At 41.6% G+C, this 15,589-nt stretch overlaps 1 protein-coding gene across 4 annotated transcripts in view; it reads right to left on the reverse strand.

Annotated features, from left to right (window-relative positions):
- ctdspla (CTD (carboxy-terminal domain, RNA polymerase II, polypeptide A) small phosphatase-like a) overlaps positions 1–15,589 on the reverse strand; it is a 269,437-nt gene that overhangs the window by 86,804 nt on the left and 167,044 nt on the right. For all 4 annotated transcript variants that reach the window (XR_006311762.1, XR_006311761.1, XM_043690860.1 and 1 more), the window contains exon 2: positions 3,115–3,272. Coding sequence is in view for 2 of the 4 variants with exons in the window: in XM_043690860.1 (XP_043546795.1) it covers positions 3,115–3,272 (158 nt within the window). In the remaining 2 variants the exon portion in view is untranslated. The remainder of the gene's footprint in view (positions 1–3,114; positions 3,273–15,589) is intronic.

Consider the following 15,589-nt stretch of genomic DNA (forward strand, 5'->3'; position numbering starts at 1 on the left):
TTCCTTGGGACTGATTGGTTTTGTACAAGTTCATCCCAAGTACTGATGCTGGCAAACACACTGATTAGATATGTGTTACAGCAATGAGGACAAGCTTTATTATTCTTTTATTTTAGTTTATTTTGTATACTATGTCTCAGGCACCATTCCAGGAATTGAACTCATAACCTAGGCTAACATTCAAGTAACTTGGAGTGCTCCTTTGCACTTTTCATGTCACTTTTTATTGACAGCTCCAGGATGAGTCATGAAGAGAAATCCCTGCTCTCTACTTAATGGATTGCAAAAGACTGCACCACTGATTCAAGAAAAGTAAGGAATTCTTCCTAATACTTATCCTTCAATCAATATCTGCAAAAAATGGACTAATAGGTTGTTTGTGGGACCTTGGCTGTGTGCAGTTGTCTGTTTAGAGTCATACAGCAAAGAAATATAGTTTGGCCTTATCACAATAATGACTGTTCTTCACAAGCAATTCATTAATATCAAAGAATTTTGAAATATCTGAGAAACCGATTATCATCGGAGTTTGCAGCACGGAATGACTATTTGATCCATCGTGATTGCGCCAGCTTTCAAAACAGCTGTTCAAAAATTTTAATCAGATGCACCTTGTCCTCAATTCCTTTAGTTAGTCCGGGGTATTCATTTTTCGACCGTCACCCTACTATCCATTAAACCATCACACCTTTCATAATTTTATCAACATCCTATTAAGTATTTCCTTTTTCCAATGCAATTGTACCATAGATACAAATCTTCTTAGAAATATACTTTCCAACTTCTGGTTCACACTAACGAATGCTTCTCTAGCTTCACTGTTGTTGCTGTAATTTGGTGGTCAAAATTGAATACAACAACTGTGAACAAAGAGGGACTGTTCCATATATCCTATCAAGAGGCAGGCATAGCTCAGACCCATATGGGTGCCATAGCCACCCCTTTCGTCTCTGGAAGACGGACGAGTCAAAGGAGAAATTGTTGAAGGTGAGGACCAGTTCTGCCAAGCAAATGAGGGTATCAGTGGAAAGGGACTGGTTTGGCCTGTGGCAAGGGAAGAAACGGATGGCTTTTTGGCCCTCCTCCTTGGGGATACAGGAGTAGAGACACTGAATGTCCATCGTGAAAATGAGGTGTTGGGGACTGGGGAATTAAAAGTCTTGGAGAAGGTGAAGGGCGTTGGTCTGTCCCGAATGTAGGTGGGGTGTCCCTGGACCAAACGAGAGAGGACAGAGCTGAGATAAGAGGTGAGTTCAGTGGGGCGGGAGCAGGCAAAAACAATGGGTCAACCAGCACAGTCAGGTTTGTGGATTTTAGGTAGGAGACAGTTCCTCAACCCTGCACCACCCGTTTCTACTTCCTAACCTGCATTCAGACCCCACCACCAAACAGATATTTCTTTCCCCACCCCTATCTGCTTTCCATAGGGACCGTTCACTCCGCGACTCCCTTGTCAGCTCCACATTCCTCTCCCACCTCTCCTCCACACCCTGCACCTTTCCCTCCAACTGCAGGAAGTGCAACACCTGCCCCTACACCTCCGGCCAAGGCCCCAAGCAACCATTCCAAATCTGGCAAAGATTCACCTACACCTCTTCTAACCTGGTTTACTGCATCCCTTGCTACCGATGTGGTCACCTCTACATCGGAGATACAAAGTGAAGGTTCACAGAACATTTTGATAGTATGAAACATTTTGATAGAGGATACAGAAATGTTTCTTTTTGTGAAGAAGTGCATAACCAGGGGTCATTGATATGGCTTAGTCACCAAGAAATTCAATAGGGAATTCAAAAGAAACCTATTTACCCAACCAGCAGAAAGAATGGGAAACTCTCTACTACAGGGAGCAGATGAAGCACATGGTGTATTTTAAAAGAAACTGAAAAAACATTTGAGGGAGTAAGGAATAAATGATAGATTTAGATGAGAAAAGAGAAGGCTCAAACGGAGCACAAATACCGACTTGCTTGGGCTGAATGTCTTGTTTCTGTACCAGATGTCTCACCGAATTTTAATTACAAGGGGACGTGTCATCCCATTGGCTTCTTTATTGCCATGCCCTTCATTTTCGATTCTCTCTAAACAATAGTTTGCCTCTAAAATCTGTCTTAACTATTTATTTTAACCTTGAAAATGTTGGTTCTTTTTTCTGCCTCTCTTTTTGGGAACAGAAGTGTTTTGTAACAAAATGATTTTAACCAGCTTCCAATCAGTTATTCAATCTATGAGCTAAGAAAGAGCTTAAATTTTCATGGGTTACTTTTGCTCCTGTGTCTCATGGTCTTATGGTTAAAAATTTTCAGCTAAAATTTTGAACATGCAAGATCCAAGGCAGTAATGCCTGCTGCCCTATGGACCAAGTTACAACAGCTGTGCTTCTGTTTGAACAGGCCCTTGCTCTCAGTTCTCACAGAGTGGTTGCAGAGTACTCGCAATAATTTTCAAGTCTCTAAATGGAGTCACAGTTGGAAAAAATTTGAACTATGAACTTTCAACTTTAAAGAACACTTTAGAAAAGTTTTGAACAGTGAAACAAAAACTTCACTGGAGATTTTAACAGCAGATTAAAATGTCTGAATATGGTCCAAGATTTAAAAGATTGGAACAGTTTGCACCTTTGCCAAAAATACTTTCGGGCCTCATCTGTAACTCTGTTTCTAAATATGCAAACTCTTCATTATTGAACTCCTTTGTGAGAAAGCCAAACGCTTTTAAGTGGTCAATTAATCATGAAACTGTGACAGAACAGAGACATTCTGAAAGGTACTTCAATGTGATGCCAAAGATCTCAACAACGTTTTACCAAAAATCTCCAACTTTCAGTTTAAGATGGAAATACTGGCACATTTTAAAATTATGAAGCAAGTAGCTGGTGACCGTTGGCTCTGACCAGGAGCATCAATTGTATTCATTTATTTCTAATTCCTTTGTTAATTTTTTGATCTGAAACCATTTTGATTGACAACTGATTCTTAATGGAGTAAATTAATATTTTATTTACAATGATAGTTACTCGGTAGTGAAGAGTAAGTTTTCAGTTGAGAAGCAGCTTCCATGTGGAAATTTGCTCTCCAAATTCTTGTTCACTAATGACAGTGAAACAAAACACACCTTAGCAATTGACCCATTCTCCTCCACCGTTGGGAACTGAGCATTGCTGTTGCAGTTGCTGGTCGTCGACTCCACATTGTAGTCACGAAAGCAACAGAGGAACGAGTTGAAAAAGCTTCGACTCCTCTGTTTCTTCAAGCTGAGGCTGCTCTGAGAAACTGAAAGAGAACATGATTTTTAAAAATTAGTTGAAGGAAAATAATTGCCATTGTGCTGTGCTATAGTGTTCTTGACAGGAAGGAGAATTGCTTCTCCAGGATACTTCAGTTCCCTCACTAAATTTACCTTCCTTCATGAGTTGACTGTTTTAAAGATGTTTGATGAAAAATTAAGAGTGCTTTTTTTCTTGACTAACTTTCATAATGGAAATTCTTAGAAACAAAACTGATCCACACCAATGTTTCTTATGATGGGGCATAAATATCAGATGAGTTGACAGAAAGTCAACTTTTTTTTTAACCTGATAAGATATTTCAGTGGAATAGGAACCTACAAAACACATGGGTTCAATCGTCCGTCACATGCACCCCTGGAGGCAGCACAGTGATTGACAATCACAGGGACGGTACAGTTGATTTAAGAAAAATAATCAAAACTTTCGTAAAGAGGCAAATTCAGTACATTGTGCATGTGTCAGCTCTTTGAAATCTAATATAGAATCGTAAAATCCCTACAGTGTGGAAACGGGCCATTTAGCTCAACAAGTCCACACCGACCCTCTGAAGAGTATCCCACCCAGACCCATTCCCCTACCGTATTAGTCGACATTTACCCCTGACAAATGCATCTGAATTACACATCTCATAACACTATTGGCAATTTAGCATGACCAATTCACCTAAACAACTTTGGATTGTGGGAGCAAACTGGAGCACCCAAAGGAAACCCACGCAGACACGGGGAGAATGTGCAAACTCCACACAGACAGTCGCCAAAGGCTGGAATCATACCCGGGTCCCTTGCACTGTGAGACAGCAGTGTGAACCACTGAGCCACAATGCTGCCCACAGGTAGCAGGACAGGTAGCACTGAGGTGGTGGGGAGGCTCTGCAGAGGGATTTGGACAGATTAGGAGAGTGGGCAAGGAAGTGGCAGGTGGACTAAAACGGAAAAGTGGTAGGAAGAAAAAGACATGGACTATTTTCTAAATGGGAGAAAATTCAGAAGTCTGAAGTGCAAAGAGACTTGGGAGTTTTAATCCAGGATTTTTTCAATGTAACCTTACAGGTTGAGTCACTCTTTAGGGAAGGCAAATGCAATGATGGCATTTATTTTGGGAGGACTTGAACATAAAAGCAGTGACGTGCTTCTGAGGCTCTATATGGCTCTGGCTTGATCACATTTAGAGTACTGTGTGCAGTTTTGGACCCATTATCTCAGGAAGGATGTTTGACCCTAAAGCGTGTTCAGAGGAGGTTCACAAGAATGGTCCCAGGAATGAAAAAGCTTAATGTCTGAGGACTCAGGGTCTTTACTCGATGGAGTTTCGAAGGATGAGGGGGATCTAATAGAAACTTACAGAACACTGAATGGCCTGGACAGAGTTGGGAAGATGTTTCCATGGGCAGGAGAGACTAGACCGAAGGCAAGGCTTTAGAGGAAAGGGAAGACCTTTTAGAGTGGAGATAAGGAGAAACTTCTTCAGCCAAAGAGTGGTGAATCTCTGGAATTCACCGCCACAGGAGGCTGTGGAGGCCAGTCATTGAGTGTATTTAAGACTGAGATGGATAGGTTCTTGAGTATCAAGGGAATCAAGGGTTACAGGGAGAATGGGGATGAGAAACTTACCAGCCATGATTGAATGGCAGAGCAGACTCAGTAGGCTGAATGGCCTAACTTCTGCTCCTGTGTGTTATGGTCAGGTTAACCTCTCTACTCCCCTTCCATAGCTCTGCAAAATGTTCTCCTTATTGTACCAATCCAGCTTCCTTCTGAAAGTTATACTTTATAGAAAACATGCACTTCTTTAAGTTTGTATTCTCTGATAGAATGCGGAGAATAGTTTCTCCTATTAACCCTTCAAAATTCATTATCCTGAATACCCAGAATAATATTCCCACTGACCAACTCTCCTTGAATGAAAATAACCCATTTTTTCTAGCCTTTCCAGATAACTGAATTATTTTCCTCCTACAATCAGCTCATCATGCTGGCTTGCACAAGAAGCCTGCTTTGTTCCAACACAAATATTCAAGAGACCACCCTATTGATTAACGTGATTTTTTTTTGCCAGTGTTTCATTGTAAAAGTGCAATCCTTTCCAAAGAATCGTTCAGCATCTTCACATTTCACTAACCCTGACAATCTTAAAATCCTTTCTAGCCAGCGTGCAACAAAATACAACATTATGCAGTTCCTTCAAAACAGTTTAGTGAAACTCACTAGATTACATAGATGGTACAAAACAGAAGCGAGCTATTTGATCCAACTATGCACAGAGTGGTAGTCATGGAGATGTAGAGCACAGAAACAGACCCTTCGGTCCATGCCGACCAGATATCCTCAATTAATCTCCTCCCATTTGCCAGCACTTGGCTCATATCCCTCAAAACCTTTCTATTCACGTACCCATCCAGATGCCTCTTAGATGTTGTAATTGTACCAGTCTCCACCATCCCCCCGGTAGCTCATTCCATACACGCACCATCCACCACATGAAAAAGTTGCCCTTTAGGTCCTCTTTAAAACTTTCGCCTCTCACCTTAAACCTATACCCTCTAGTTATTATCTTTCACAGGAAGAAGCCAGCATTTACTGTTTATCCCTAATTATTCAGAGGGCAATTGCTGTGGGTATAGAGTCACATGTAGGGCAGATGAGGTAAGAACATTAGTGAACCAGATGGGTTTTTCTGACAATTGACAATGAAACCATGGTCATCATTGGACTCTTAATTCCAGATGTTTATTTAATTCAAATTCCACCATCTGCCATGGCAGGATTCGATCCCAGGTCCCCAGGACATTGCCTGGGTCCCTGGAATAACCGGGAGAAAGTGAGGACTGCAGATGCTGGAGATCAGTCAAGAGTGTGGTGCTGGAAAAGCACAGGAGGTCAGGCAGCATCCAAGGAGCAGAAGAATCAATGTTTCGGGCATATGTCCTTCCTCAAGCTAGTAGACTATGCCTCCTCAAGCCGGTAGACCTGCACCTAGAAGGACCCGAAATGTCAATTCTCCTGCTGCCCGCATGGTGCCTGACCTGCTGCGCTTTTCCAGCGCCACACTCTCGTCTCTGGAATAACAGTTCAGCGATAATACCACTGGGCCATTGCCTCCCTAGCTACAGTTCTAATAATATCCTTTTGAATTTATACTGCATTCTCACCACTGTCTTCGCATCCTTTCTACACTTTAGAAACCAGAATAATGAAGGAATCAATAGACAGTAGACAACAGGTGCAGGCGTAGGCCATTCGTCCCTTTGAGCCAGCACCACCATTCATTATGATCATCCACAATCAGTATCCTGTTCCTGCCTTATCCCCATAACCCTTGATTCCACTATCTTTAAGAGTTCTATCCATCTCTTTCTTGAAAGTATCCAGAGACTTGGCCTCCACTGCCTTCTGGGGCAGAATATTCCACATATCCACCACTCTCTGGGTGAAGAAGTTTCTCCTCAACTCTGTTCTAAATGGTCTACCCCTTACTATATTTGATGATACAGAAATAAGTAGGAAAGCAAATTATAAGGATACAAAGTTTGAAAAAGTATATAGACAGGGGAGTGGGGAAAAATTGTTAGATGGTGTATAATGTAGGAAAACATGAAGCTGTCACAGGGAAAGAATAGAAAAGCAGGATACTACTTAAATGGAAAAGAGACTCAAAGTGATAAAAAATATCAGGTTATCCTCGTAAGAATCATGAGCTGCATACAGGTACAAGTAATTAAATAGGCAAATGAAATTCAGACCATTATTGCAAAAGGAATTAATTATAAAAGTAGGCAAGTTTTGTTATAACTACATAGGGGCATTGGTGATACTACATCCAGAATACAGTCTGCAGGTTTGATCTTGGTTACAGATGGAATAAAGACCACATATTTTTATTTATTTTGGATTGTGGACAAAAGTTGTGAAAGTATACTGCCTCAAACAAGGACTTTGGAAGATGTTGCAGTTTTAAAACAACTTATTAGAACTCAGTGAGAGTTGCATTAACACTTGTGTCCGAATGGTGGGAAGGATCTTGCAGACTCATCGGCACCCTGGGTGAGTGTTTGACAAGCTCTGTTCAGATTGCTGATTTGGTTTTCCCCCAGTCAGGAGCAGCTGTGTAGGTCTGGTGTCATCAGCATGACAACAATTCTTTGATTAGCTCCTGGGCTGATGGACAATGCAGTAGCAGAAAGGTTCCAGACTGAAATTCAGCATTTTTCTCTCTGTTTGCAGTGAAGGTAAATAGAATTGGAGACGAGCCAGCTATTCTCATTCATCATTTACCTATAAGCTGTTGCTTCTGAACGGTGACTGAGACTGAACAACCACGTGTCTACAGTAAAGAAGTGCAAGAATTTGGAACGGTGATCAGAACCATAGGACCAAATGGTTCATTTCTGCTCCTACTGTTATTTGAATATATGTTCTAGATAGGTGTACAATTCTTTGTATCATGGGGGGTAGGGTTGTCTTGTTAGTAAGAAATGAAATTAAATCAATAACAATAAGCAAGTAGGATCAGATGATGCAGAATCTGTGTGGATAGAGTTGAAGAACAGCAAAGGTTTTTAAAAAAAAAATTATAGGAGTTATCTACAGGCCTCCAAACAGTAGTCAGGATTTGGGGCACAAGATACTTGCCTTTTCTATCTGTTGGTGTAAGAAAGGCAAGGTTAGATGATCATGGGGGATTTCAATATGTGGGTGCACTGGGAAAATCAGGTAGGTGGTGGATCACAAGAAAATGCATTTGTGGAATGTCTACGAGATGACTTTTTGGAGCAGCTTGTGGTGGAGCCACTAGGGAACAGGTAATACTGGATTTAGTGTTGTGCAATGAGACTGGCTTGACAAGGAACCCTTAGGAGGCAGTGACAGTATTGTGATAGAATTTACTCTAATTTGAGAGAGAGAGAAGGTAGAATCAGATGTAATGGTATTGCAGTTAAATAAAGGCAATTACAGAGGCATGCGGAAGGAGCTGGGTAGAATCGACTAGGAGAGCAGCCTAGTAGGAAAGACAGTGGAACAGCAATGGCAGGAGTTCCTGGGAGAAATCCGGGAGACACAGCAACAATTCTCCCCGAGGGAAAAGAAGCATACTAAAGGGAGAATGAGGCAACCATGGCTGACCAGGGATGTCAGGAGAAGCATAAAAGCAAAAAAACAAGCTCATAATGTGGTGAAGGGCAGTGGGAAGCTAGAAGACAATTAAGAAAAAAAAAGGAGGGTAAGCTAGCCAGTAACATTAAAAAAAATTGCAAGAGTTTCTATAGATGTATATAGGGCAAAAGAGAGGCAAAAGTGGACATTGAACTGCTGGAGTAGCAGTAGCGACAAAGAAATGGCTGAGGAACTGAATAAGTCTTCATGTTGGAAGACGTAAGCAATATCACAAAACTTCAGGAGAGTCGGGGGGACAGAGGTCAGTATGGTGGCCAACACTAAGGAGAAGGTGCAAGAAAAACTAAGATCTGAAAGTGGATAAGTCACCTGGACAAGATGGACTAAACTGAAGGAGATGGCTGAAGAGATAATGGAGGCTTTAGTAGTGATCTTTCAGGAATTACTGGAGTCAGCGAGGGTCTCAGAGGACTGGAAAATTGCTAATGTAACCCCCCAACTCCCCCATTTAAGAAGGGAGCAAGGAAAAAGATGGGAAATTATAGGCTGATTAGCCTGACCTGAATTGTTCATAAGATTTTGAGTCTGTTGATGAGGATAAGATTTCTGAATACTTGGAAATGCATAGTAAAATAGGGCAAAGTAATCACAGTTTCATCAAGGGTTTGTCATGCTGTTAGAAATCTGTTTGAATTCTTTGAGGAGGTAACAAGCAGGTTAGACCATGGAGAGCCAATGCGTTATCTATCTGGACTTCTAGAAAGGTGCTGTGCAGGAAGCTGCTGAGTAAGATAAGGGCCCATGTTATTAAGAAGCAAGGTACGAGCATGGAGAGAAGATTAGCAGTCTGGCAGAAGGCAGGGAGTGGGAATAAAAAGGTCCTCCTCAGGATGGAAGCTGGTGCCTAGTGGTTTTCCATAAGGGTCAGTGTTGAGACCACAACTTTTCACTTTATACATTAATGATCTGGATGAAGGAACTGGACATTCTGGCTAAGTTTACAGGCGATACAAAGTAATGTGGAGGGACAGGTAGCATTGAGGAGATGGAGGGGGGAGGCGGCTGCAGAAAAATTTAGACAGGTTAGGACAGTGAGCAGAGAAGTAGCAGATGAAATACAATGTGAGAAAGTGTGAGGTCATATTGGTAGGAAGAATAGAGACGTGGACTATTTTCTAAATGGGGAGAAAATTCATAAATCTGAAGTACAAAGGGATTTGGGAATCCTAGCCAGGTTTCTCTTGAGGTAAACTTGCAGGTTGAGTCTGTAATTAGGAAGGCAAATACAAATATTGGCATTCATCTCGACAAGACTACAATATAAAAGCAGGGATGTACTTCTGAGGCTTTAAAAAGCTCTGGGCAGACTACATTTAGAGTATTGTGAGCAATTCTGTGCCCCATACATCAGGAAACATGCACTGGACTTGGAACAGGTCCAAATGAATGACCCCAGGAATGAAAGGCTTCACATATGAGGAACGTTTGAGGACTCGGATTATACTCAATGGAGTTTGGGGGGGGGTGGGAAATCTGATTGAAACTTCCAGAATACTGAACAACCTGGACAAAATGGACATTAGGAAAATGTTTCCACTGGCAGGAGGAATGAGGTCCCGAGGGCATAGTCTTAGGATAAAGGAAAGACTCTTTTGAACGTAGATAAGGAGGAACTTCTTTAACCAGAGTGGTGAATCTGTGGAATTCATTACCACAGAAGGCTGTGGAGGCCAGGTCATTGAGTATATTTAAAACAGCAATAGATAAGTTCTTGACTGCCAAAGGGATCAAAGGTTACGGGGAACAAGTGGGAAAATTGGCTTGAAAAACGCATCAGCCACGACTGAATGGCGGAGCAGACTTGATTGGTCGAATGGCCTAATTTCTGCTCCTGTGTCTTATGGTTTAACCAATTTCTATGCAAACCCATTTCCCTTGAAAGTTTATAGAGCAAGTATCTATAGAAAAAGCAAAAAGTATTTTTACAACCTGGCACAATATGGATTCTAAATACGTTATCACCATAATTTCTGCAACGTTTGGTCTCTTGGCTAGATGTACAAATGGCCTGTACCTTTACTGCATTTACTGTACCTTAACACACTGGATTTGTTACATAATAACAAAGTTCAAATTCTGTGTCAACATCTGAATATGAATGCAGTAAATCTGGACCGGCAGCAAAGAAATAACCTTGATAGACTGTTGTCAAAACCCAAAATTTGTTTATGGACAACCCTGATCCAATCTGGTCAGTCCCATGTTCTCTGGGTGAATCAAGTCACTCAGGGAAAACCAAGTAATCAGTCACGACGCCACAGCTGCACGCATATTCCAAGAATATAATAAACAGTGGCTTTCCTTTACCAACTTGCAGCTTATCAAAACTGTAATAATACTATACTACCCTGCTGTATATGATTCTTTAAATGCAGAAAGGGTGGAATGCTCTACCATCTTCCAAAATAAAATGGCTTATCTTTATTTATGTTTGATAATTTTGCCAGCTTCCTTTCTTGTCATTTAGGACTGAGCTAGGCACATAGCTTATTAAATTGTAAGTCAATCGAGAGTGCAAATAATCAATGCTGAACCACTGAATGACATGCTAGAGATTTTAAAATTGCAGCACGCTTTCACATGAACAACTGACTGTGGTGCCTGTCCCATCAGCGGGTGAAGTTCCATTAAGCAGGCTCCAGAAGACCAACCTGTCACCTGTAAGAAAGATAGGCGCGACTGACAAGTCTTTCACATAAAGCTTGTTTCGAGATGGGACTTCCTGGTTTTTTTGAGCAATGTTCTCTTCCAGCTTGACTCTGATCAAAAGGAAGGGAAGCATATGCGGTACTAGAAATCTAAAATGATACATCACAGAAGGAAGCCATTCAATCCATTACATCTGTACATCCTCTTTGAAAGAATTAACATTAATGTGCTGGGATTTGACCAGGAATTAAAATCCTTTACAGTAGAATCCCTAGTGTAGAAACAGACCATTTGGCCCAACAAGTCCCATCCCCTACCCTATTACTGTCATTTACACCTGACTAATCTACCTAACCTACACATTCCTGAACACTATGGGCAATTTAGCATGGCCAATTCACCCTAACCAGCACATCACTGGATTGTGGAAGGAAACCGGAGGAAACCCACATGGGACACTGGGAGAATGTGCAAACTCTACACAGTTGCCAGAAGCTGGAATCAAACCGGGTCCCTGGCGCTGTCAGGCAGCAGTGCTAACCACTGAGCCGCCCCTTAATATAAAGGATTGGACTTGAACAGTTTCATTTAGGATAAGGGGCAGCAGATTTAGAACAGACATGTGGAGAAATTACTTCTCTCAAAGTAGTATCTGTGGAATTCACTACTCTAGAGTACATTGGTTGCTGAGATATTGAGTAAATTTGAGGAGGAGATGAACAAAATTTTAATTAATTCCGGCTTAATTTAAATTAATGGTTTGAAGGAGTATGGACAGCAAGCGGGAAAGTGGAGTTATGGTTGAGACGGGATCACTCACTCAATCATATTAAATGGCAGAGCAGTACCGAGGGATTGAATTGCCGACTCCTACTTCTTATACTGTTCCTAACTGCAAGCTTATCAATATTGAAACTTCAAACTTACTTCAGAAGTACTTCACTGGCTGTAAAGCATTTAAGGATGTTCTACGGTTGCAAAAGTCCTACAGAAATGCAAAGCAAAGTTCATTTTTACTTGCTAAAAACATTCATAACCTGTAACACAAACATACTGTGCTAAGTACTGCAATTAAGTATTTTTTTAAAAACCTATCCCTTGAAATGAGGTGTGGGGTAATGACAATGGCTCTTAAACCACCAACCACTTCTTTCAAACCTATTGTATGATTTGGAGATGCCGGTGTTGGACTGGGGTATACAAAGTTAAAAATCACACAACACCAGGTTATAGTCCAACAGGTTTAATTGGAAGCACACTAGCTTTCTGAGCATCGCTCCTTCATCAGGTGGTAGTGGAGGGCTCAATCCTAACACACAGAATTTATAGCAAAAATTTACAGTGTGATATAACTGAAATTATACATTGAAAAATGGATTGTCTGTTAAGCCTTTCATCTGTTAGAATACCATGACAGTTTCACTTCTTTCATGTGTAAATCACAAAACTTTTTTAAAAAAAAAGTTGCATTCTCAAGTGAGCTGTTAACAATGGTGATAGTTAGGCAATATGTTGAAGGTGTTGACCCCCTGAGTTCTCTGTCTATGCCATGATGTTTAGATTAATTCAAATCTAAAAGTGAGATAACGGAGTTTTACATGAATTCATGCAGTTTTTGAGCAAAGTACAATGTAACCCTGCAAGTACAAATTCACCCCACAAAATGTGTGTGTGCATGTGGGTCTTTGTCTGTGTGTGTGTCTGTCTGTCTGGGTTGGGGGTTGAGAGTGTGAGAAAGTGTACGTGTGTGTGTGTAGTGAGTGCAGAGTGTCTTAAGTCTGTGAGGGGGTGCATGCGTGAGTGTCTGTGTAAGGGTGTGTATGGGCAGAGAGTGAGAGAGTGAGAGAGTGAGAGAGTGAGAGAGTGAGAGAGTGAGAGAGTGAGAGAGTGAGAGAGTGAGAGAGTGAGAGAGTGTGAGTGTGTGCGTGTGTAGTACAATGGTGGTCACCTTTAATGTGACATGAACCCAAGGTCCCGGTTGAGGCCCTCCCTATGGGTACTGAACTTACCGAAACAAGCTATCAGAACACAGGGGGCTAATAACTTCAACATATTGCCTAGCTAACATTATTAACAGCTAAGCTGAGAATGCAACTTTTTTAAAAAAAGTTTTGTGATTTACACATGAAAGAAGTGAAACTGTCATGGTATTCTAACAGATGAAAGGCTTAACAGACAATCCATTTTTCAATGTATAATTTCAGTTATATCACACTGTAAATTTTTGCTATAAATTCTGTGTGTTAGGATTGAGCCCTCCACTACCACCTGATAAGGAGCGACGCTCAGAAAGCTAGTGTGCTTCCAATTAAACCTGTTGGACTATAACCTGGTGTTGTGTGATTTTTAACTTTGTAAACCTATTATATGACATTATAGGCTGGACAGCTAGTTTGCAAGGCAGAGTGATGCCAACAGCATGGGTTCAATTCCTGCATTGGTGGAGATTACCATGAAGGGTTCTCTTTCTCAACCTCTCCCCTTGTGTGAGGTGTGGTGACCCTCAGGTTAAACCACCATCAATCATCTCTCTCCAACGAGAGAGCAGCCCTCTGGTAAGACTAAGGTAACTTTACCTTTACCCTTTATTACACTGCAGCAGGAGATTTAAAAAATATTTTGCAGAACCAGCTTCAGGTCCTCACTACAGGGGTGTGAAGGCTATCAGAAGTCAGCTGAGTATCCCTAGACTGTAAATTGTGAAGCAAGACATATGATCGACCCATCAGCACCACAGAGTCATAAAAAATGGGATAACAATTCTGCTGTCAGGACAGGTGAAGATGACTGTCTCATAATAACTATTTATTTCTGTAGCTTTTTAACGTAGTGAAACTAATGCACTTTACTGGGACATCATAGAACAAAATATGACACCAAGTCACATAAGCAGATATACAAGCAGTTATCGCCAAGTGCTTGGGAAGGGAGACAGGCTTTAAGGGCCATCTGAAGGCAGAAAAGGGTGAAGAGAGATATAATGAGGGAACTCTAAAGCTTAGAATCAAGTAACAAACCACTGACAAATGGTGAAGTGATTAAAATCAGAGATGCTGAAGAGGTCAGATTTAAAAGCACAGCCATTTTGGATGCTTGAAGGACTGAAGGAAATTATAAAGATGGGAAAGAAAAGGTTGTCGACAGATACGAATACAAGGATGAGGATTTCAAAATTAAAGCCTTGTTTGACCAGATTTCTGCATGGGTCAATGAGGACAGGGGTGATGGAATTGCAGGAGTTCGTAGAAAGTCTTGGGCAGTTTAGATTACCTCAAGTTTACACCAGTGGGTGGGTGTATGCTCGTGCCTGCATGTACGTGCATATGTGAGATAGTTGAATCCAGAGGTGACAAACAAATCAATGAGGGCTTCAGCAGATGAACTGAGGTAGGAGAGAATTCAGGTGATGTCAAATGAGAAAACTGCAGTCTTAATGTGTGTCGTTAGAAGCTCATCACTGCAGGATAACAGGGTGCAAAAAGCCTGGTTTAGTTTCAGATACCTACCAGGGAGAGAATGTGGGAGCCAGTAGCAGGGGAACAGAGTTTGGAGGGCGGGCTGAAGACAATGGCTTCAATCTCCCCAATAATTAATTGGAGGAAATTTCAGTCCGAACATGACTGAATATTGGACAAACAGGCTGATCACTTAGAAATATAGAAAATAGGTGCAGGAGGCGGCCATTCGGCCCTTCAAACTGCACCACCATTCAATAGGATCATGGCTGATGAGGCAGTTACAGTATCCTAGTCCTGCTTTCTCTCTACATCCCTTGATCCCTTTAGCTGCAATGGGCATGTCCAACTCCCTCTTGAATGTATTGAAGGAATTGGCCCCAGCTTCCTGTTAAACTTGAGAGAGAGTCCAGAAAATATTTACAAAAATGTTGCCAGGATTGGAGGGCTTGAGTTATAGGGAGAGGCTGAATAGGCTGGGGCTTTTTTCACTGGAGGGTTGGAGGCTGAGGTGTGACCTTCTAGAAGTTCATAAAATCATGAGCAGCACTGATAGGCTGAATAGACAAGGTGAAGATTAGAGTGGTGCTGGAGAAGCACAGCAGGTCAGGCAGCATCCGAGGAGCAGGAAAAATCGACGTTTCAGGCAAAAGCCCTTCATCAGGAGGTGACCAAGCATGTGGATGAGGGTAGAGCAGTGGATGTAGTATACATGGAGTTTAGTAAGGCATTTGATAAGGTTCCCCATGGTAGGCTTATGCAAAAAGTCAGGAGGCATGGGATAGAGGGAAATTTGGCCAATTGGATAGAAAACTGGCTAACCGGTCGAAGTCAGAGAGTGGTGGTAGATGGCAAATATTCAGCCTGGAGCCCTGTTACAAGTGGAGTTCCGCAGGGATCAGTTCTGGGTCCTCTGCTGTTTGTAATTTTTATTAATGACTTGGATGAGGGAGTCGAAGGGTGAGTCAGTAAATTTGCAGATGATACGAAAATTCATGGAGTTGTGGATAGTGAGGAAGGCT

Source organism: Chiloscyllium plagiosum, chromosome 5, assembly GCF_004010195.1.
Source record: "Chiloscyllium plagiosum isolate BGI_BamShark_2017 chromosome 5, ASM401019v2, whole genome shotgun sequence".
Classification (NCBI taxonomy): domain Eukaryota; kingdom Metazoa; phylum Chordata; class Chondrichthyes; order Orectolobiformes; family Hemiscylliidae; genus Chiloscyllium; species Chiloscyllium plagiosum.